The sequence below is a fragment of the Musca autumnalis genome, unplaced genomic scaffold (assembly GCF_047663935.1).
Source record: "Musca autumnalis isolate F117 unplaced genomic scaffold, ASM4766393v1 scaffold_2, whole genome shotgun sequence".
Classification (NCBI taxonomy): Eukaryota; Metazoa; Arthropoda; class Insecta; order Diptera; family Muscidae; genus Musca; species Musca autumnalis.
The window spans coordinates 167,093,661-167,119,084 of NW_027411755.1; the positions used below are offsets into that span (position 1 = coordinate 167,093,661).

The window sequence follows — 25,424 nt, forward strand, 5'->3', positions numbered from 1 at the left end:
CCTAAAGGTGAGTCTTGTAGAGAATTTTCACAGCTACAACATTTTCTTTAGACTCATTTCGGTAGGACTTGCGGTTTCCAAGCAAAATCGTGATAACCTAAAAGACCTTAAAATTGTGAATTTTGATCGCAATTTATTTAAAAATCCCTCCGGCGATTTTTTCTGTTTTTTATTTTATTTTCTTATCTATGATCATTGCTGTTTCAGAATCCGCGAAATCTTCCCATGTGTAAACTGTTTTCATCAAAATTTAGTTAAGACGCACTGAGCATGATATTGTTTTATAAGGAGGCAATACAGTCAGTGCATTGTCTCAATTTGAAATTCTACATCTCAAAACCTGTAAAACCTACGAAAATATCAAAAAGGCCAGTCTTGTGGAGAATTTTCACAGCTACAACATTTTCTATAGGCCCATTTACATAAAGCTCGCGGTTTCCAAGCAAAATCGTGAAAACTTAATGAACCCCTAAAAATGTGAACTTAAATCGCGATTTAATTTAAAATCCCTCCGGCGATTTTTTTGTTTCTTGATATTTCTCATCTATGAGCATTGTAGTTTCAGAATCTGTAAAAACTTCCCAGGTGTAAGCACCTTCCATTTAAATTTGGTTAAGGCACACCGTGTATAATCGTTAATTTATAACCACTTTTGAATTCGGAAAAATAAATAATACTTACCGATAATAGTTACCGAAATTGTTCTACAAGCCAGGGAAGTTGGTCACGTGACTGAAATAAAGCAAAGATGCCAGCCGACGTTTGAGGTTCCATGACAGCAAGTCTATCATGTCAAATTACGGATAGTTCAGTTACAAATTTTAAAACCCTTAAAATACCGAATATCGGGATGTACCGTTAAATAGGGACTATACCAAAACATGGACCTATGATGAAAATGTTGATGGAGAAGTTGTGTGACCACTGGGAATCTCCAATGTCAGATTACAGATAGTCTGATCAAACAATTTAGCTAAAATACTCAAATTACTGTCGATTTTTAATAGAAAAGTGTTATGACCGCTAGGGCTAAGACCCTCAAATTGCAAATTACTGCTAGTTCGGTTAAAATTGTAACTAAAATTCCCAAAATACCGAAAATCCGGAGGTACCGTTATATGGGCTCTATACTGAAACATGAACCTATGTTGACAATTTTTGATCGTGAAGGTGTGTAACTACTGGGAACCTCGAATGTCAAATAACAGGTGGTGTGGCTAAAACTCTCAAAATACCTGAAATGTCCAGGTACCTCAAGTGCCAAATAACACGTAGTTGGGTCGAAAATGTTGCTAAAATCTTCAATAAAAACGGAATTCGGTAGGTACTGTTATGAGGAGACTGTACGATAACATGGACCTATGTTTACAATTCCTGGTGGAGAAGTTTCGTGACGGCAGGGAACCTCAAGTGAAAAATGACAGGTAATTCGGTCAACAAATGTAGCTAAAATCCGAAAATACCGAAATAGGGAGGTACCGCATATGGGGGCTATACAAACAGCGACCTATGTTCACAACTTTTTGATGAAGAAGTTTCGTGTCAACAGGAAACCTCAATGTCAAATTACTGGTGTTAAAGGTTCGGTGAAGTTTTTTTCTTATTTTAATTGCTGATAGTCGATGAACAGGTGGTCTGTGTCGATCTGTTTTTCGTGCGTCTTTTGTAGTATTTGACGCAGTGTGAAGATTTGATCAATTGTTGATTAACCAGGTCTAAAACCGTATTGGTTTGACCTGACTATTTTATTGACCATAGGTTTTAGATGTTCACACAACGCTCGACAGCACTTTGAGAATTCGTCCATGCATTTGATGACCATGTAACCCCGATGCACATCGCTATAGTCAAAATGGGACTTCTTGTCGTTAGCCACATCAATCATCAGGTTGTTCTTAACGACTTCATTGCAGTATAGTTTCATTGTTGAAAAAGCAGTTGAGTTGTTCTTTAGTTTCTTCCTCTTAGCATGTTTTATGTCCTCTGTCCGGGAACGTTCTCGATTGGAGGTAGAGTGACGATGGTCGTTTTGAAAGATTTTGGCTCTATCGTAATCCCGGAATTTTAGTATAAGTGAGCTATTTTGTCTCATCTCGTTTGTGCACTGTAATTTATTTTTGCTTATTTATTTATTTATTTATTTATTTATTTATTTATTTATTTATTTATTTATTTATTTATTTATTTATTTATTTATTTATTTATTTATTTATTTATTTATTTATTTATTTATTTATTTATTTATTTATTTATTTATATATTTATTTATTTATTTATTTATTTATTTATTTATTTATTTATTTATTTATTTATTTATTTATTTATTTATTTTATTGTCCGTCTTCGAATGCAATTAATTCGAAAGCAACCAGCTCCTGGCTAAATGCTAAGAGGTCATATTCGGAAGAGTTGCCAGACTGCAACCGATTGGTTTTGTTTTGGGGTTTGATTTTTATACCCTTCACCATAGTATGGAGCATTATATTAAGTTTGTCATTCCGTTTGTAACACATCGAACTAATCATTTGCGACCCTATAAAGTATATATATTCTTGATCAGGATAAAATTCTAAGACGATCTAGCCATGTCCGTCTGTCCCTCCGTCCGTCTGTTGTAATCACTCTAGCGTCCGCAATAATTGAGATAGAGTGCTGAAATTTTGCACCAGAGGGTCTTTTTTCCATAGGCAGATCAAGTTCGAAGATGGGCTATATCGGTCCACTCTTTGGTATAGCTCCCATATAACGGTACCTCCGGATTTGAGGTATTTTGACGTTCTTCGCCACATTTGCAGACCGAATTAGCTATAATTTGGCACTTAGGGTTCCTGGAGGCCAAGACACATATCTACAAAAAATTATGTATATAGGTCCAAGTTTTGGTATAGCCCCCATATAACGGTACCTCCCGATTAGAGGTATTTTCACGTTCTTCGCCACATTTGCAGACCGAATTAGATATAATTTGGCATTTAGGATACATGGAGGTCAAACAACATATCTACAAAAAAATATGGATATAGGTCCAAGTTTTGGTATAGCCCTCATATAACGGTTCCTCCCGATTTGAGGTATTTTGGTGTTTTTCGCTACATTTTCAGACCGGATTAGATACAATTTGGCATTTAGGGTCTCTGTAGGTCAAAAAACATTTTATCAAATATCCGTTTTGGTATAGCCCCCATATAAAGATACCGCCCGTTTTCAGGTACTTTGAAGTTTTTATTATACCCTCCACCATAGTGTGGAGGGTTTTTTAAGTTTGGTTTTCCGTTTGTAACGCATTGAAATAATCATTTGCGACCCTATAAAGTATATATATTGTTGATCAGCGTAAAATTCTGAGTCGATCTATGAATGTCCGTCCGTCTGTGGTAATCACTCTAGCATCCACAAAAATTGAGATAGGACGCTGAAATTTTGAGAAGATGTCTCTTTTGTGTGCAGGCAGGTCAAGTTCGATGATGGGCTATATCGGTCCACGTTTTGGTATAGCCCCCATATAACGGTACCTCCCGATTTTCGGCATTTTGAGGATTTTAGCTACAATTTTTAATCGAACTTGCTGTAATTTGACATGTGAGGTTCTCAGTGGCCACAAAACTTATCCAACAAACATAGTCAATATATGTCCATGTTTTGGTATAGCCCCCATATATCGGTACCTTCCGATTTTCGGTATTTTGTGGATTTTAGCTAAAATTATTAAACGAACTAGCTGTAATTTGACGTATGAGGTTATCTGTGGCCACGAAACTTATCCACCAAACATCGTCAATATAGGTCCATGTTTTGGTATAGCCCCCATATATCGGTACCTTCCGATTTTCGGTATTTTGTGGATTTTAGCTACAATTTTTAAACGAACTTGCTGTTATTTGACGTATGAGGTTATCTGTGGCCACGAAACTTATCCACCAAACATCGTCAATATAGGTCCATGTAATTTGAATATGAGGTTCTATGTGGCCACGAAACTTATCCACCAAACATCGTCAATATAGGTCCATGTATTGGTATAGCCCCCATATATCGGTACCTCCCGATTTTCGGTATTTTGTGGATTTTAGCTACAATTTATAACCGAACTAGCTGTAATTTGACATATGAGGTTCTCTGTGGCCACGAAACTTATCCACCAAACATCGTCAATATAGGTCCATGTATTGGTATATCCCCCATATATCGGTACCTTACGATTTTCGGTATTTTGTGGATTTTAAATACAATTTTTAACCAAACTAGCTATAATTTGAATATGAGGTTCTATGTGGCCACGAAACTTATCCACCAAACATCGTCAATATAGGTCCATGTATTGGTATAGCCCCCATATATCGGTACCTCCCGATTTTCGGTATTTTGTGGATTTTAGCTACAATTTTTAACCGAACTAGCTGTAATTTGACATATGAGGTTCTCTGTGGCCACGAAACTTATCCACCAAACATCGTCAATATAGGTCCATGTATTGGTATATCCCCCATATATCGGTACCTTCCGATTTTCGGTATTTTGTGGATTTTAGCTACAATTTTTAACCCAACTAGCTGTAATTTGACATATGAGGTTTTATGTGACCACGAAACTTATCCACTAAACATCGTCAATATAGGTCCATGTTTTGGTATAGCCCCCATATATCGGTACCTCCCGATTTTCGGTATTTTGTGGATTTTAGCTACAATTTTTAAACGAACTTGCTGTTATTTGACGTATGAGGTTATCTGTGGCCACGAAACTTATCCACCAAACATCGTCAATATAGGTCCATGTTTTGGTATAGCCCCAATATATGGGTACCTCCCGATTTTCGGTATTTTGAGGATTTTAGCTACAATTTTTAACCAAACTAGCTGTAATTTGATATATGAGGTTATCAGTGGTCACGAAACTTATACACCAAATATCGTCAATATAGGTCCATATTTTGGAATAGCTCCCATATAACGGTATCTCCCGATTTTCCGTATTTTGAGATTTTTAGGTCTCGATCAAAAATCGTCAATAAAGGTCCATGTTTTGGTATAGCCCACATAAACGGTACGTCTCGACTTTCCGTATTTTAAGATTTTTAGCTAAAATTTTAAACCAATAGGGTTAATTGGAGATTTTATGTAAAGTTATACGGTATTATATAGTAACATAATTTACTCCTCCTAGAAATATGCCTTGACATGACGGAGGATCTAAGTACTTTCCCAATGGAAAGGAAACCAATTATTCCATTTAGGTTATTTTATGGTGGAGGGTATAAAAAGTTCGGAACTTAACACTTTTTTACTTGTTTATTTGTATTTTTCACCATATGGGTCATCGTACGTTCTGACGGCTAGAGCAGACTAGGCTAAGAAGTACCCACGACCCGTTACCTGGCGTGAATGCGTAGTTGCTAGAGACTAGACTTCTTTAGACACTGGTCGGCCATTCAGATCTTCGGCACAGCTCCTTTATCTTTCCTTTATCTTAAAAGTGTATGTTTATGTCGCTCGGTCAAACGTGTACTGTGGAATAGTCAGTCCAACGGTTTAGCTCGCGACAAGACCCTCCGCCTTTCTCAACCGGGCTTGAAACCGTCATTGGGGCCAACAGGATTGTGGGCGAGCAGAAGTGGAAAAAGTGGCTAGACAGAAGGGCTGTCAATTTCAAAATTAGTTAAAATTATCAAAATACCGAAAATCGCGAGGTACCGTTATATGGGACACTAGCAAAGTGCCCGCTACTTCGTATGCGGAAAGGATATAAAAACAAATAAACAATATATAATATTGAAAGGGCGAATTTTAATCAATATTTATTTTTATTTTAGTATTATTCGTCACCCATTATATCCGATTTTCAAAAAGATCAACCTATCTCACCCTTAAACATTAACAGCGAGACCAACGTTGCACACCAATACTCACCATAACTCCAAAACATACAGATTCCTGCACTTTCCCTACACCCAACAACAAACTGAGTGTCATTAAGTACTTTTCGTATACTTATGGCACGTTTTTCGACGACACATCTCAACCCTACACTGACTTTAATACAAAATAAAAACACTAATCGTAATTCCAAAGATTCCAGGTGTATTCGTTCATCCAATTCCAAACTTTATCAAACTTAGTACCATTTGATACTCTTCGTACCCATAAGTAAGATTTTCGAAAACTACCTCAATCCTTCACTTTAACAGTAATCTTAGTTCCACATTTCAGGATTCCTGCTCTATCCGTTCATCCAAAACCAAATTTAGTACCATTTAGTACTTTTCGTAACCATAAGTTTCTCACTCTTACACTCGAACAGTAACTTTAATTCAAATTTTCAGAATTCCAGCTCTATCCGTTCACTCAAATCTAAATTTTCCCAAATTTAGTGCTTTCCGTACCCAAAAGTACGAGTTTCCAAAACTACCTCAATTCAACAATCCGACAATAATCCAAATTGTACCAAATTTAGTACTTTTAATACCCATAAGTACGAGTCTCCAAAACTACCTAATCTTAATTCATAACATCAGGAATCCGGCTTTATTCGCTCACCCAAATCCATGTTGTACCAAATTTAGTACCATTTAGTGCTTTCCGTACCTATAAGTACCAATTACCAACACTACCACAACCCTACACTCCTAATTCAGAATTCCAGGATTTCAGCTCTATCCGTTCACCCAAATCCCTATTGCATAAAATTTAGTACCAATTGGTACTTTTCGTACACATAAGTACGAATTTCCAAAACTATCTTCGTATCTCAATCCTACGTTCCCACATTTATCCTACTTCCAAATTTCAGGATACCAATTCTATCTGTTAGCCCAAATCACCATTGTACCAAATTTAGTACTTTTCGTACTCTAAGTACGAACTTCCAAAACTTCCTTAGTCCTACACTCCAACAGTAATATCAATTCCAAATTTCAGCATTCCAGCTCTGTCCCTTTTTCCAAATCCAAATTGTACTAAATATTGTACCATGTGGTACTTTTCGTGCACTCATAGTTTCCAAAAATCCTTTGGTACATCTTTTTCACTCTTCATAAGTGACCCTCTATCCAAATTTGAGAAATCACATTCTATCCGTTCACCCGAATCCAAATTGTACTAAATTTAGTACCATTTAGTACTGTTCGTACACATTTCCAAAACTACATCAATCCTACACTTCAACAATAATCTCAATTCCAAATTTCAGGATTCCAGATCCCAAATCCCCATTGTACTAAATTTAGTACTTTTCGTACACATAAGTACGAATTTCCAAGACTATCTCAATCCTACACCCCTACAGTAATCTTAAATCAAAGCTTCAGGAGTCCTGCTTTATTCGCTCACCCAAATCCAAGTTGTACCAAATTTAGTACCATATAGTGCTTTCCGTACCTAGTACGAACTTCCAAAACTACCTTAGTCCTACACTCCAACAGTAATATCAATTCCAAATTTCAGGATTCCAGCTCTATCCGTTCACCCAAATCCAAATTGTACTAAATATAGTACCATTTAGTACTTTTCGTACACTCATAGTTTCCAAAAACCCTTTGGTACATCTTTTTTGCTCTTCATAAGTGACCCTCAATCCAAATTTGAGGAATCACACTCTATCCGTTCATCCGAATCCAAATTGTACTAAATTAAGTACCATTTAGTACTGTTCGTTCATATAAGTACGAATTTCAAAACTACCTCAATCCTACACTTCAACATTAATCTCAATTACGAATTCAGGATCCCGATTCTGTCAGTTCACCAAAATCCTCGTCGTACCAAATTTAGTACTTTTCATATACATAAGTACGAATTTCAAAAAGTTCACAAACCCTTCACTCCAACGGTAATCTCAATTCCAAATTTCAGGATTCCAGCCCTATCCGTTCACCCAAATACCTATTGTATCAAATTTAGTACCATTTAGTACTTTGGTACACAATAGTACGAATTTCCAAAACTACATCCATATCTCAATCCTACACTCCAACAGTACTCTTAATTTATAATTTCAGGTTTCCAGCTCTATCCGTTCACACAAATCCGTATTGTACCAAATTTAGTACAATTTAGTACTATTCGTACCCATGAGTACGAATTTCCACAACTACGTCAATCCTTCACGCCAACAGTAATCTTAATTCCAAATTTCAGGATTACAGCTGCATCCGATCACCGTAATCCAAATTGAACCAAATTTAGTACCATTTAGTACTTTTTGTTCCCATAGGTCCGAATTTCCAAACCTACCTCCAACAGTAATCTTAATTACGAATTTCAGGATTCCAAATGTATCCGATCATCCAAATTGTACGAAATTTTGTACCACTTAGTACTTTTCGTAGCCATAAGTACGAATTTTCAAAAGTATCCGAATCCCACACTCCAATAGTAATCATAATTTCAAATTTCACTATTCCTGCTCTCTCCGATCACTCAAATCCAAGATGTACAAGATTTGGTGCCATTTAGTACTTTTCGTACCCATAACCAAAAATTTCCGAAACTACCTCAATCCTACACTCCAACAGTAATTTTAATTCCAAATTTCAGAATTCCTGCTATATCCGTTCACCCAAATCCCAATTGTACAAAATTTAGTACCACTCAGTACTTTTTGTACCCACAAGTACGAATTTAGTACTTTTCGTTGCCATAAGTACGAATTTCCAAAAGTATCCCAATCCCACACACCAATACTAATCTTAATTCCAAATTTCACTATTCCAGCTCTATCCGATCACTTATATCATATTGTACCAAATTTGGTACCATTTAGTACTTTTCGAACCCAAAAGTACGAATTTCCAAAATATGTCTATCCTACACTCCGACAGTAATCCTAATTCTGAATTTCAGGATTTCAGCTCCATCCGTTCCCCCAAATCCAAATTGTACCTTATTTGGTACTATTTAGTAGCTTTCGTTCCCATATGTACAAATTTCGAAAACTACCTCCATATATCAAACCTACACTCCAACAGTAATAGTAATTACAAATTTCAGAATTCCAACTTTATCTGTTCGCCCAAATTCTAATTGTACCAAATTTAGTACCATTTAGTACTATTCGTACACATTATCAAAACCACCTCCTTATATCAACTCATCTTCTAAACCTTGATTTTCATTCCAAATTTCAAGATTTTAGCTCTATCCGTTCATGTGATATCAAATGGTACTAAATTTAGTAACTTTTAGTACTTTTCGTACACTTTTAGTTCGAATTTCCAAAAACCATTTGGTACACCTTTCTAACTCTACATCAGTGAACCTCATTCCAAATTTCAGAATTCTAGATCTTCGCGTTTGCCTAATACTAAGGGTACCATATTTAGTACCTTTTAGTACTTTTCGTACCGTTCTAGTTCGAATTTCCAAAAATCCAGCCTTATCTGACACCTTGGGTCCAAGAGTGACCCTCACCCAAAATTTCAAGATTCTAGCTTTAGCCGTTTAGTCAGGGCGTTGATTATCAGTCAGTCAGTCAGTCAGTCAGTGAGTCAGTGAATCAGTGAGTCATCATTACTGAACTCTTTTATAAGTATAGATATTCCAAAACATGGACCTATGTGGACAATTTTATGTGGAGAAGTTTTGTGACCAATAGGAACCTCACATGTCAAATAGCAGGTAGTTCGGTTAACAAATGTCCTAATCCTAAAATCGAGAGGTACCGTTATGGGGGCTACGTAAAAATTTGGACCTATTTGACAATTTTTTATGGAGAAGTTTCGTGGCTGAAAGGCATCTCAAATGTCCAATTTTAGGTAATGTGGTCAAAAAATTTAGCTAAAATTCTCAATATACCGAAAATCGGGAGTGACCGTTATGCGGGGCTATACGAAAACATGGACATATGCTGACAATTTTGGGGGTTTTGTGACTACCGGAAACTTCAAATGTCAGGTTGCGGGTATATCAGTCCAAAAATGTAGCTAAACCCCCTTTAAATACCGAAAATCGGAAGTTACCGTTACATGGGGACTATACATAAACATGGAATTATGTTGACAATTTTCAATGGAGAAGTTCGGAGGCTGCTGGGAAATTCAAGTGTCAAAAAACAGATAGTTCGGTCAAAAAAATTAGCTAAAATCCCTAAAATCGGCATTGAGGACATTAAAGAAAACTAATTATTCCATTTTGGTTCAGAACATTTTATGGTGAACGGTATAAACATAAATGAAATAAATGTTATTTTAGGGCGAAACCTATAGCTCTGCAAATGTTCATTCATTCCTGCTAAAGTAAAAAACAAAATAGGAAAACATTTTGGATAAAAAAAGTCGAAAAATCATCACCCTAATATGTGCATGTATATGTATATCCATAGATGTGCATGTTTTTATTGGCCGATAGTCGTTGGTTTAGGATTTTAAAGTTTTTTTTCCCAGTTTTGATGTTTTAAGAACTCTAGAGTTTGTCATTAAATTCCCGTGACATCATTACATGAAATGCGTAGGAAAGTTCAGATTTGCAAACGGTATTGTTTTATTTACAAAATTAACACATTTAAATGCACCACTCATGAATTCAGTTAATTTGTAAGAGAATAAATCAGATTGACGATCTAAAGTAAATAAGACAAAATTGTCACCGCTTCGCTTCCTCCAATCTCTTCTGCAACCTCAGCAATTTCAACCACATTTTTCGATTTAGTTGTTTTGCCTTGTCTTCACGTATGTACTGCTACGTATGATTTGTATGAGCCTAACCTTACTCTGATTCTGAAAACTCTTCCACATTCATTGTTCCTTGACAGGTTCTACTCTAGTCTATACTCATACTCATTGTTTGTTGTTGTCTATGGTGTTTCATTACAAAAAGAATCTTATAAATCTTTTGTTCTATTCAAGTAGCAAGTTTAGTTATTCGCAGGACATTCTCGGGTAAACAACATATACGCAAGCGCTGCTCTAAACAACACCCATCATCTTAAGTTTGAGAATTTTACAAAAATCGAAATATGTTGCGATTGTGTTTAATTTTCACAGTGATATTGGTAACAAAGTGTTGGGGTTGGTATTCCAATGAAAATATTAATTTAAAAAAATAAATGAAAACATTTCAATTGAAATATTTCAGAATATTTAATTATATCCTATTGGGGAAGTGTATATAAAAATATAAAAAATAAATAAAACTGAAATGCTACCTCAAAACAAATTACTTAGAACACAAATTGTTTTCTGTGTTAAGTACGAGAAGCATTTTAAAAAGAATATCGACATCTATTCATCAGTGTTTGTGAAACATCTAAACTCCATTGTTGAAGTGAATATTTGTGTGTGTGTGTTTAAAATATGAGGGTAGTCAAAGACATGTTTAAAACTTGTGCTTAGCATTGCCAAAGTCCACCGTAGAGGTACCTCCCCGGACAGAAAAATCATATGCGCTTTTGCTCTTCTCTTTGTCCTGTAATTCGCGAAGTGCGGGCCTTCTAATGGAAATGAGCGAAAGAGTAGTTCGTTTGGTATATGAAGTAAATCGAAGTGTACACCTTACCCCTTATGTAATTAATTTATGAATCGCTTTTATTTTTCTTGAAGCAACTTGCATTCTCTCCCTCCCTTACGACGGATAAAGTTTTTTCAGGGGCAAGTCTATACTTCTTGAGAAAACAGCCCGAAAGGTGTAAAAAACACCTATGGCACCATATGTAGTGCTTGGAGCGCACGATAAATCTCGAACTGATCAACCGATTTGATCCAAAATTTGGCCTTCGTCATATTTTGTCCAAACTAAGTTTCACTTCGAAGATGGGCAATACCGGACAACTTCCGCTACTTCCACCCAATATTTAAAAAATGTCACGATATCTCTTGAACGGGGCAACAAATTTGTTCCAAACTGTGGATCTCTTAATATTTTGTCCAAATTTCAATTATAAGTTGGTTTTGGCCAAAAAGTTTGTAACGCATCGAAATAATGGTCGTAGACCCATACTTATATATATACCAAAATTAATGTCTCGACGAGCTGAGTCGATCTGGTCCGTCCGTCTGTCCATCTAAACCTTGTAATCACACTACAGGTCGCAATTTTGATCGGATCGTCACGAAATTTTGAATGTTGATGGGGGTCCCGGAGGGGAAGAAGCCTATTGATTTTGGTGATGGTCGGTTAATATTTAGGGATCGGAATGGGCAAAAAACTTATGTGGATAAAATAACAACGTTTATTTCCAAAGCGAATATCTCAGCTTCTATATCGGGTATACCAAAAGCAAAACAATGAAAGTAGAAAATATCACCTTTCTAATGCTGTTAAGTAGGTTGTCGTGGGTGGTCTAACAACGAAGATATCGCAATAGTCGCTAATAGAACCCTACTTTTCATTTTTGCGATTTTAATAATAATCACGGATATCACACCTTTGGTTGGGGACCTTCTAAAAGCAAAGCCTGACTAACAAAGTAGAAAATCTCATCTTTAAAATTATGCAAAGTAGGTGGTCAAATAACAGAGATATCACAATAGTCGGTAATGCATCCCTTTTTTCCACTTTTTCTGCAATCACACTACAGGTCGGAATTTTGATTGGATCATCACTAAATTTTCTCACAGAGTTACAAGCCTATTGAAGTTGGTGATGTCGATAGTAGTCAAATATAAAAGTAAATATTAATTATTTTGCTTCAGTTCGCCTTAAGTCATTTGGTATAAAAGCCAGATAGGTGAAAACTTTCGTATCTCCCTAAAAGAAGTGTTTTCGAGTGAAAAGATTATGCATAGACGTAGTGGTGTAGGGTATCACATAGTCGGCCCCGTACCGACTATAGCCTTTTCTCACTTGTTTATAATTTAAATTATTGCATTATGATGGACCTTTTTTATAATTTAAATTATTGCATTATGATGGACGTTAGAATTCTTGTCATTCATGATATGGTTTATCTCAGCTTTTTAATTACAATTTGTTTTGTTTATTAATTAATGAAAAAAAAAACATATGTCTGTGCTTAATACTTATTTTATAATTATGCCTTTTTTTGCTATTAGAGAAGTGTTAATACATAAAAGTTGTATTATTTAATTCTATTATATTTGTACCGATGCACATTGGGCAAATGTATGTTAAAAGTTGATTAAATCTCCTGAAAAGCTCATTTATAATCCTATAGATATAATATTTTGCACAAATCATATATTCCGTCTGTACAAAATAATGAAAATTGGTCCAGATTTGGATATAGCTCCCATATATATTAACATCCGATATGAGGTAAATAATGTACTAAAACGCAATAAAGAACCAATCTAGCTGTAAATTTAATACATGCATCCAGAATACAATGTGCCAATTTTGCTTCAAATCGGTGCAGATTTATATAGACCGATATATGTACTATATATAAATTCGATATTTTATTTGTACTTAAATTTTTCCAATTTTACTTGGAAAAACCCGTGATTTTTCGGAATGGCGCAAACATATATCAAAAGTTATAATACAGTCTTATAAATAAGAGCCCGGTTTTAAGGCAGACCTAAATTTAGTGTTGGCAAACGTTGCAACATTTTTTTAATTTATTACAAATTTTTTTACTAGCATTATTCCAATTTTACTTGAGGAAAATCATTCTTTTTGTATGGCGCAAAAATATATCAAACGTTTTGATTTAGTCTGATATATAAGAGCATCGGTTATTAGACGGAACCAAATTTAGTGTTGGCAAACGTTGCCAAAATGAATTTTTAATTTTTTTTAATTATTCCAATTATACTTCACAATGAACTTGAGTTTTCCGAATGATGCAAACATATTTCAAAAGTTTTGATTTAGTCTGATAAATAGGAGTCCCGGTTATAAGGCAGAAAAAATTTTTGTGTTGGCAAACGTTGCCAAAATATCCTTTTTATTTTTTAATAAATAACGCTGTGCAACAAAATGGAGGTTTAAAGTCTGGGGAAAAGATAATTCCTTTTGGAGATGAGAGCCCTTGGTGAGTATATTAAGAACCCCGAAGGACAGATCCGCCGGGAGTCGAACTTCCGCGTTATGGCGTGATAAAGTTTTTGCTAGAGACCCTGTAAGCCATCGAGAATTATCGTTATATCGTTGTTCACTGTTGCTTTAGCTTATTTTTGAGATGATATGTCTTCAGTCAAATCGAATGAGGATTATTTTCGCAGAGTACTTCGACCTTCTAACTCGCTTCCTTCAATGTCCTTTTCGTCCTTTATTTTAAGAGCCGCTATAAAAGTACCACAGGATGACGTTTTTCAGCTTGGAAATGTTCTACACAAATGTCGCCAAGAAAATTTTAGGTATAACTGTCATTGACAACTAATCGATTTTGTCGCGTTTTTGTGGTCGTTTTGTGCATTTTTGTTCGAATGAAACAAAAACTAATATATTTTTGAAAAGGTCCATGTCATAGCTGTCAGAGTTGCCAGGTGTTGTACCAAAATGTTGACATTATTTTTTATTTTTGGCCAATGGGTGGATCCACTGTGCATTGGTGGGGTTTTTTATTGGGATAGCTGTAACAATTTTGATTTTTCAAAAATAGTCTGACTTAATCCCATTGTTCTTGTTCTAATATTTAAAACAACTAATTTATTAGTGGAGAAGGTTTGGCATGAAATTTGGTAGTGGATGAAATTTGGTATTTAGTCTACGTTGGGAGTATAAAACTTCCAACCAGAAATTCGTGGGTATTGGTCCACGTCTTCAGATATCTTCCATAGAATGGTACCTCCCGATTTTCGGTATTTTGAAGGTTTCAGCATCATTATCGAACCGAAATGGAGGAAATATGGTATTTAGTCTTCGATGGGACTATAAGACATCCTATAAGAGAATTATCAGTATAGGTCCAAGTTTTCATATAGCCCACATAGAGATGTACCTCCCGATGTTGGTATTTTGAAGGTTGTGGGCTCAATGTGCAACCGAAATTGTTGAAATTGGGCATTTAATCTTCGTTGGAGGTAGAAAGCTTTCCACCAGAAATTGGTCGGTATAGGACACCTTTTCATATAGCCCCCATAGAAGGGTACCTCCCGATTTTGGCTATTTTAAAAGTTTTAACCACATTATGCAACCGAAATTATTAAAATTTGGTATTTATCCTTCGTTGGACTGACAAAATTACTTTCCTCCAGAAATTTCTCGGTACAGATACACGTTTTGATGTAGACCCATAGAACAGTACTTCCGATTTTAGATATTTTGAATGTTTTGGTCTACCGATTTTCGGTATTTTGAGGATATTAGCCACATTTTTGACCGAACTAAATTTATTTTGACGTTTGAGGTTCCCAGTGGTAACAAAGCTACTCCACAATAAATTTGGTATAGCGCCCATATAACACTACCTCCTGATTTTTGATATTTTGAGGATTTTACCTACATTTTATGACGAACTACCAGCAATTTAAAATTTGAGTTTCCCAGTGCCCAAAAAACATCTCCACCAAAAATTATCAGTATTTTGAGTTTTTTGCCAAGTTCCAGTGGTCACAAAGAACTCCACCAAAAAGTGTAAACATAGAGGTTCATGTTTTGATATAGCGTACTTATAACGGTAATTCCTGATGTTCGGTATGCTCAGGATTTTAGGTAATTTTTTTTACCGAACTACCTGTAATTTCACATTTGAGGTTTCCATTGGACACAAAACTACTTCATTAAAAATTGTCAACAAAGTTCCATGTTTTGGTACAGCCTCAGTATAACGATGCCTTCCGATTTTTGGTATTTTGAGGATTTTAGCTACAGTTTTTAACCAAAATAGCAGTATAGTGTAATTTGGTTCCCTGCGGTAGCAAAACTTCTCAACCCAAATTTATGTAGGTCCATGTTTTGCTATAGCCCCTATATCACAGTACCCACTGATTTTAGGTGTTTCGACCGAATCATCTGTAATTGAACATTTGATGTTCCCAGTGGTCACAAAACTTCTCCACCAAAAATTGCCAACATAAGTCCACACTTTGATACAGCCCCCATACCGCGTGTTGGCAGGCGCCATTTGGAAATTTCTTTTGAAAGTTTGACAGTTTTTAGCCTAGACACACTCAGGACAGTCCGTCGTACGACCATGTGATGTGTTGTTTACAGCGACTTGAAAAAAATCCCTTTTCAAAAGAAAAAAAAAATGGAGTTTACTCGTAAATATTTTCGTCCAAGAATTTTTCACAACTTTCGATGTGGATAATCACGACAAGAATGCATCGATCAAATTAAATATCTGTATGTCGATAAAGGACCATCCTATAGGACTATGAAAAACGGGTTTAATGATTTCAATCGTGGCTGACCCTCGCAAAAAAACAAAGGTCGTCAGGGTCGCCCAAAATCTACCATTGTGCTAGAAAAGAAATAAGCCGTTCGTGAACGGATAATGCGATATCGCCGAGTTATATACCGTGAGATAAAGGCATCTTTGGGAATTTCCTCCACCAACTAATATTTGATATCGCATAAACACCTGGCCGCAAAAATGGATTTTTCTCGTTAGATTCTGCAATATTGGACAATCGCTCAAAAAAAGGCTCTTGTGGATTGTTTCAAAGAAATTGTGCATAAAATTGATCGCGGTGCTTCGAACGAGGTTTATAAGATCCTCGCAGACGATGAATCTAGGATCTATGCTTAGGAGCCCGGAACAAAGCAGGAGTGTTACACTACAATTTGTTTGCCTGAAGTCTCCTGAGAAATTCGAAAAACGAACAAGAGAAGACGAATCGTTCTGCATCACGACAATGCGAGCTCTCACACATCGATTCAAACCAGCGCCTGTTTGACCGGACAAAACGTGGATTGATAGGTCATCCGCCGTACAACCCTGACAGGGGATCCAATGACTTCATTTGATTTCCGCACATCTAGAAAAAAGGCGGAATCAACGATTTTTGCCGCCTTAAGATGCTGTAAAAGCGTTCAAAAACCATGTTTTTGAGGTGTCTCAATCCGAGTGGAAAAAGTGCTTCGCCAATAGGTTTGAGCGCACGAAAAAGTCTATAAATCATGCTGGATACTACTTAAGAAAACAATAAAGCGTTTTTGATGGTAAATATTCGCGTTTTCATTGTTAGGCCATATAGTTATCGTTCAGACCTCGTATAAGGGTCCGCACGATTGAAGACATTTTGATACATTTTCTGACCTTATTTAGTTAGACATTTGGGTATAAGTGGTCACAAAATATCTCCAACTAAAATTGTGGACAGGAAAGAAAACCAACTAATGGTAAAGGGTATAAAAAGTTCGACCAGGCCGAACTTAACGCTTTTTATATCCTCCACCATAATATAGAGGGTATAATTAAATTTGTCATTCTGTTTGTAACACATCGAAATATTCATCGGAAACCATTTATATATGTATATATTCTTGATCAGGGTAAAATTCTAAGTCAATATAACCATGTCCGTCTGTCCGTCCGTCTGTTGAAATCAAGGCACAGCTCACAATTTTTAAGATAGAGCTTTGTAATTTGGTATAGAAGTTTATATTACTCCTAGGATGTTTGGTATTGCAAATGGGCTATATCGGTCCACGTTTTGATATAGCCCGCATATAGCCATACCACTCCATTTTCGGTATTTTAAAGTTTTTAGCCTCATTATCATACCGAAATGGCTGAAATTTGGAACATAGTCTTCGTTAGGGGTATTAAAATTTCCCCCAGAAATTTGTCGGCATAGGTCCACGCTTTCACATAGCCCCCATAGAACGGTACCTCCCGATTTTCGGTATTTTCAATACACATAATCCACCGAAATGACTGAAATTTGGGGTATTAAACGTTCCATATGAAATTTGTAGGTGTGGGTCAACGCCTTCATATAGCCCCCATAGAACGGTACCTCCCAATTTTCGGTATTTTAAAGGTTGTGGCCTCAATATTCCACCAAAATGGCTGAAATTTGGTATTTAGTCTTCGCTGTGGGTATAAAACTTTCCCTCAAATTTATATAGCCTCTTTATATAAAATCTCCCGATTTTCGGTATTTTGAAGGTTGTAGCTTCAATATTCCACTAAAATGGCTGAAATTTGGTATTTAGTCTTCGTTAGGGGTAATCAACTTTTCCGTCTAAATCTGTCGGTATAAGTCCATGCCTTCAGATAGGCCCCTTAGAACGGTACCTCTCGATTTTCGGTATTTTGAAGGTTGTGGCCACAACAACCCACCGAAATGGCTGAAATTTGGTATTTAGTCTACGTTGGAGGTAAAAACTTCTCCGACTGAAACTCGTCGGTATAGGTCCACGTTTCGATATAGTCCCCATAGAATGGTACCTCCCGACATTCGTAATTCTGTAGGATGTGACGTCAATATCCCAACGAAATGACTGAAATTTGTTATTTAGTCTTCCATTGGATTATAAAATATTCCAGAAAAGAATTATCAGTATAGGTCCACGTCTTCCTATATCCCCCATAGAAACGTATCTCTTGATTTTTGGTATTTTGAAAGTTTTAGACACATAATCTTTAGTCCGGTCAAAATAGACATGCGTATAAGGGGGAAATAGCAAAAATTCCCACAAAGCTGAATTTTGGTGGAGAGCTAGGGTTGGCCATTAGAAGCAACGTCCTAAAAGTCCCCATCGATCCCATGTGTGCAAAACAAGTTATTCGGGGTCAAAGGTCATTTTTGGAGGCATTATTCAGTATTTTTAATTTTTCTCAAAAACGGTAATACTAATCAAAAGCTCGCTAAAGTAAAAGTTGTGCATTCAATAATTGTCTACAAGATTGGTCTTTATGATTCTTAAAAAAGACTTACAATTTTCGAGATATCTCGATCTAAAGGTCAAATAAAAAATTAGCCGCGTAAGTACATTATGAGGCGAACCGGTTAAAGTAACGACACTATGTGTTAGATACTTCCGTAAGCTTTCAAACAATATCCACTTTGCAGTAATTGGTTCGGTAGAACCGGGTCTAACCCGGTTTTTAAATTTGGCCTTTCGGGTCTAATAACCGGCGAACCGGATCCGCAACCGTTGAAAATTATACATTTCCGTAATCAGCGCAACAAACTCTACCTTCGGACAAAACTTGAAAAAAATCGGAGAGTTTTCGTTGGGGTCGTTCCCGTTGGGCTTTCGATTACACATGTGGGTTAAATGGGCTATTTTCGCATAAAATGACTCTAACATTGAATAACTCTACTAAACACGCTCCGATTTTGTTGGAATTTTTTTTAGAAGATAGCTATAATTTCAAGAAAATATATATTTTTTGGGGGGACAGACCCGATTACTTCGCTTATTTTAGCCGGTTCGTCTGAATATGTGCACATTTCCCTTATAAGTGCATAAAAATCATGTGTTTTTTAGAACAGCTATATCTCAAGAATGGTTCCTTCTAAGAAAAAATTATAAGGGTCAAACTTGTAGGTAATTTTTCTGTCTACAATATTTACTTTAGTCACTTTTTGATTAGATCAATCGTTTTCGAAAAATAAATCCGAAAACCTAAAAACCCTTAAATTTTGACCTTTGACCCCGAATAATTTTTTTTGCACACATGGGATCGATGGGGACTTTTAGGACGTTGCTTCTAATGGCAAACCCTAGCTCTCCACCAAAATTCAGCTTTGTGGGAATTTTTGTTATTTCAATGTCTATTTTGACCGGACTATTACCGAAATATTGGAAATTTGGTATTTAGTGATATTTGAGTCTAAAAACTTTCCGTCAGAAATTTGTCTGTATAGATCGACGTTTTGATTTAGACCCCATGGAACGGTGCTTCCCGAATTTCGGTGTTTTGAAGGATAGTCTCATTGTTTTAACGAAATTGCTGACATTTGGAATTTAGTCTTCTTCATAGTATAGTTGGGCAATCTAATTCAATTGAACGATCCGATCTTCGACAAAACTGCGTATACTTAATTTCACACGTTGGTTTTTATGACGTTACTCATTCCTTTTTGAACGAGGACAGTGATCCGGATCGTTCAATTGAACGAGATTACCCAACTCAACTTCATACACTAATGTTTCCATCTTACTTTAATACACCTCGTGGTGGAGGGTATAACAAGTTCGGCTCGGCCGAACTTAACGCCGTTCTTACTTGTTTAGATTAGATTAGAAAATATAGGCATTTGGACAGGAAAGTAAACTCATTATTCCATTGCAGTTAGGAATATTTTATGGTGGAGGTATAAAAAGTTCGACCCGGCCGAACTTAGCGACTTTTTACTTGTATAAATTAAGTTCGGCTTGTTGTGATTTCGCCCTGCTGTGCGTTGATTAGAATTGTTTTTATTTTCTTTGTTTTGTTTCTTATATTAGATCATTGCTCCTTTAAAACTGAATTGTTATGATTATTGTTGAATGTTAATGGAATTTAAAAACTTAAGTTGACATCGTTGAATATTTATTTTTTATATTTAGTTGTTGGTTCATACCAGTGAATCATGGATGATAATAAGATTTTGCAAATGTATGAATAATTTAATTTAACATTAAAATAGTCTTTGCAGTTGTTAGCATTTTCATTAGTTTCTTTTGGGGCTAATCACCTTTATAGATTTATTTCCCTGGGGACCATTTGTTGAAAAAAGTAGACATTGTGACCGAAATCTATTTTTTGAAAAATTATTAAAGATTGGATACATACAAACAACTTTATATATAACAGAATTATATACAAATTGTATATGAGAAAATGGGCTTGATTACATATATGAGGATCATCAAACGAATGAAGGAAATCAGTTTTAGTATAACTTGCAACAGACTATCATCAGCCACCCATGAAAAATAATCACATCCTTATTTCATTACAGCCCGTGACAATGGCGTTGTCGTTAAAAACCAGTTGGGTTATTGTGAACCGTTAACTGTGGATTTCATAGCAACACTGGTGACAAAAGAGGCCCGTCAGTTGTTCGTACCTGATGCGAGGGCAACAAAGAAACATGTACGTTTTGATTTGTACACGAGAAAAAATCCATATGGCAAACAAGTACTAAGGACGGGCGATCAAAAGGGATTGTATGAATCCAATTTTAATGCCACATGGCCAGTAAGGTAGGTATGCACATGAAATATAAATATATGAATGTATGTACATATGCATTGTAGGTGCCTTTGCACGTTCCATTCGCTTTTTTACAATATAATAAACTGTTAAGAGAGACATAAAAAACACAATTCTAGAATCTAGAGAAGAGGAAGTAAGTGTTAATAGGTTGACGTTTATTTGCTTCATAGGCTTTATGTAGTAACCTTTGTTTTTTCGGCAGTACATTTTGTGTGAACCAAAATACGCAAGTACGCTGAATATTCGAATTTTTGTTTGTAGTACGTATGTACATACGTATGTGATGACACGCTTTATGTTTCTTTTTATAACTGTAATTACAGTTACATTGCAGCGGCAATGAGTGTTATTTTGACTTTAATTGCAACCTGTAATCGTATTTTGTTTTTTTTTTTGAATAACTGTAATTAAATTAAAATATTTTGAATATTATTTTTTTTTTCATATAAATTAAGAATTTAATGATTGGAAGTATACAGGATGTTTTAGTGAAAAAATGCTTAATGCCAGATTATGTTCAAGATGTTAAACATTGCCCCAAAACAAAAGACTTAAGCAAGAAACGTGATTTTCTTTGACGGCTAATATGGAGTAATGTAGAATGACAATGGTTGAAAATGCGGAAATATTTGTGGGAAATAGTTCTTAAAGAAAGAAAAACGTAATGAACGTAAAAAGTAGGATTCGCAAGAATGTATTTTATTTGTTTGCAAAGGGAGGAGCTTCCACTGTGTAAATTGTTAATTAATATAGTTAACAGGACCTCTAATTGGTGTACACCGGGGACTTTTCCAGAAATACAAAACCAAGATACACCCAAAGATTTCTAAAAAAAAAAAAACCAAAAACAATTAAAAAAATCATCAGTCGGTAGTGCCTACAGCTAAATCCCTTTTGCCTACGAAATAATAACATACGGTGAGTCTTAAGAACTAGGATCTGTTCAAAACAAAAGAATACAATTTATTGGTGACAAAATAAGTCTTGGAAGTTACCAGCATTTGAGCATTTTGGGTCAAGAATTCCACTGACGTAACCAATCAGACTGTGTTAATTGGGTGTATCAGTAAAATTAAAAAATAAAAAACCAACAAATCAAATAAAAACCAGTAAGGAAAGGATCAAAGTCTAGCGGGACCGACTTTATGATACCCTACTCCACAGTGAATAATTTCGATATAACTTGGTACCTTTATTTCTAGACCAGATTCCGTCAAACGTTACATATTTCATTAAAATTGGACGGATATAGCGTGCATCAAATATTTCAAATCAGACAAAAGTATATATGGGAACTATATCTAAAAATCTGAACTGATACCGATATAATATCGCACATTTATTTCTAGACCAAATTGCGTTACAGATTCCAAATTTCATCCACAGTGCATAGATATAAGCAGTTTGATGCATCAAATACCTCAAATCGGTCGAAAATCTTATTATATAACAGAGCCCAGAAGAGACCGCCGAAGCTATACAATTGGAATTTGGTGTGTAGGGGTGAGATAAGCTCGGGTTTTTGCAAATTCGAACTAGAAGAGTGCTAAAAGGCACTAAATAGGGTACACTTTGTATTAGGCAAACGGAAAGAGCTAAATTTGGAATGAGGATAACTAATGGAGGGTTAGAAAGTTGTCCTAAAGGGTTTTTGGAAATTCGAACTAGAATTGTACCGAGAGTACTAAAATTCACTAAATTTGGTACCAATTGTATATTTTGAACGGGTATATCTAGAATCTGAAATTTGGTGTCGGAATCAAGGTTGGGAAGTGGGGTATATTTAAGGAAACGGTTTTGAAAGTTCGTACTTACGTGTACGAAAAGTACTAAATGATACTCAATTTAGTAGAACTTGGATTTGGGAAAACAGAAAGAACTGGAAACCTGAAATTTGGAATTAAGATTACTGTTGAAGTGTAGGATTGAGATATTGATATAGGCTTGGAAATCCGTACTTTTGCGCACAAAGGGTACTAAATTAAGTACAACTTGCTTTTGGGTACCTGCAATTTGGAATTATGATTAATATTAGAGTATAGTATTGAGGTAGTTTTGAAATTCGTACTTATGTGCTCGAAAAGTATTAAATAGTACTAAGTTTGTTAAAATTTGGATTTTGGAAAACGGATGGAGCTGGAATCCTGGCATTTGGAATTATGATTACTGTTAGAGTATAGGATTGAGGTAGATTTGGAAATTCTTAAGGCCTGGGTACATAAGCTGCCTCGCCTGGTTGCCTTGCTTTACTGCTTCATTTCTGACATAATAAAAATAAAAGAATAAAGAAGGCCGATCAAATTTCGAACTAGGGTGCCATTTTCTTTTTTATTCTTTTATCAGAAGCAAGGAAGGTAAGCTGGCGAGGCAGCTTATGTACCCAGGCCTTTACTTATTTGTACGAAAAGTACTAAATTTGGTACAACTAGTGTTTGGATGTACGAAAAGTGCTAAGTAGAAATAATTTTGGAATCGTTTGGTACGTGGAATGGAGATAAAAAATAGATTGCGGAAATTTGTGGTTTATTATGGGATGTAGGGATAGAGCTGGAGTTTAACGTTAGTATTTGGAGGTGGTTTAGAAAATATGTACATACATACCATAAATATACGAAAAGTACTAAATTTTTCTAAACATGGTATTTGGTGTACGGACAGCGCTGGAATTCTAAAATTTGGTATTAGAGTCACTGTTGGTTGGAGTCACTGTTAGGTATGGAGGAGGTGTAAGGTTGATATATGGAGGTTTCTGAAAGACGATAAGTACTTAAGGGGTTGAGTTGGAATTTTGGGATAAGGAAAATGTTTTGAAAATTCCTACATATGTGTACTAAATGGTACCAAATTTGCTACAATTTGGATTTGGGAGAACGGGGGCTATATCCAAATCTGAACCGATTTCGATATAATTAGGCATATTTATTTCTAGACCAAGTTCCGTCAAATATTCCAAATTCCATTAAAATTGGACGGATGTGGGGTGTTTGGTGCAGCAAATACGTGAAATCGGGCGAAAATATATAGAGGAGCTATATCCAAATCTGAACCGACTTCGATGAAATTTGGTACATTTATTTCTATGCCGAATTTAGTCACACATTTAAAATTTCATCAAAATCGGACATATATAGCGTGTTTGGTGCAGCAAATACGTGAAATCGGCCGAAAATTTATATGGAAGCTATATCAAAATCTGAATAGATTTCGATAAAATTTGGTACACTTATTTTTAGACCGAATTCAGTCACACATTCAACACTTCATAGAAATCGGAAATACATATATAGAGCGTGTTTGGTGCAGCAAATACGTGAAATCGGGCGAAAATATATATGGGAGCTATATCCAAATCTGAACCGATTTCGTTAAAATTTGGTACACTTATTTTTAGACCAAATTCAGTTACACATTTGGAATTTCTCAAAATCAGACGTATATGCGTGAAATCGGCCGAAAATATATATGGGAGCTATATTCAAATCTGAACCGATTTTCACCAAAACAATAGCGTTCTTCCTATGGCTAAAAAACGTATATTCCCCAAATTTCAGCTGAATCGGGCAGTAAATGGGAACTGTACGTTGCGAACAAAAATACATGGACAGAGGGACGGACATGCATAAATTGAATCAGAAAGTGATTATATGTATATCCCCAAAAGGAACTAAGGATATATTTCGTTTTCTTATGCATGTTACATACAAATGCACAAATACATAATGGTGTAGGTCATAAAAACAAGTAAAAATCGTTAAATTCCGTGTTATACCCTCCACCATAAAATATTTTGTAGTAAAATCGAATAATTAATTTCCCTTTCTGTCCACAATTTTAGATCCTAACAGGTAGTTCGGTCAACAAATGTAATTAAAATCCTCAAAACACCGAAAATCGAGAGGTACCGTTACGTGGTTCATAGGTACATGAATTTATTTTGACAATTTGTAGTGAAAACTCAAAATGCCGAAAATCAGAATGTACCTTTATATAGGTCCTATATCAAAACATAGACCTACATATGTTGACAATTTTTGATGGAGAATTTTTGTGACCACTGGAGAAGTGGCCCTTAATATACCGAAAATCGGGAGGTACCGTTATATGGGAGCAATACAACAACATGGTGAAGAAAGTTTCACTGGGAACCTCAAATGTCAAATAGCGTTTAGTTTAGTCTAAAAATGTACCTAAAACCCTCAAAGTACACAAAAATCAGAAATACCGTTATATGGGGGCTATACTAAAACATGGACCTATGTTGACAATTTTGGTGGAGAAGTTTTTTGACCACTGGGAACCTCAAATGTCAAATTATAGATAGTTCGGTTAACAAATGTAGCTAAACTCCTCAAAATACCGAAAATCGGGAGGTACCTTTATATAGGGGCTATACCAAAACATGGACCTATGTTGACAATTTTGGTTGC

General features: G+C 35.6%; 1 protein-coding gene across 1 annotated transcript in view; it reads left to right on the forward strand.

Annotated features, from left to right (window-relative positions):
- The first annotated feature begins 1,417 nt into the window (after positions 1–1,417).
- LOC141392446 (pancreatic triacylglycerol lipase-like) overlaps positions 1,418–25,424 on the forward strand; it is a 33,872-nt gene continuing 9,865 nt past the window's right edge. The window contains exons 1-2 of the mRNA XM_073965385.1: positions 1,418–1,424; positions 20,741–20,984. Coding sequence (XP_073821486.1) covers positions 1,418–1,424; positions 20,741–20,984 — 251 coding nt within the window. The remainder of the gene's footprint in view (positions 1,425–20,740; positions 20,985–25,424) is intronic.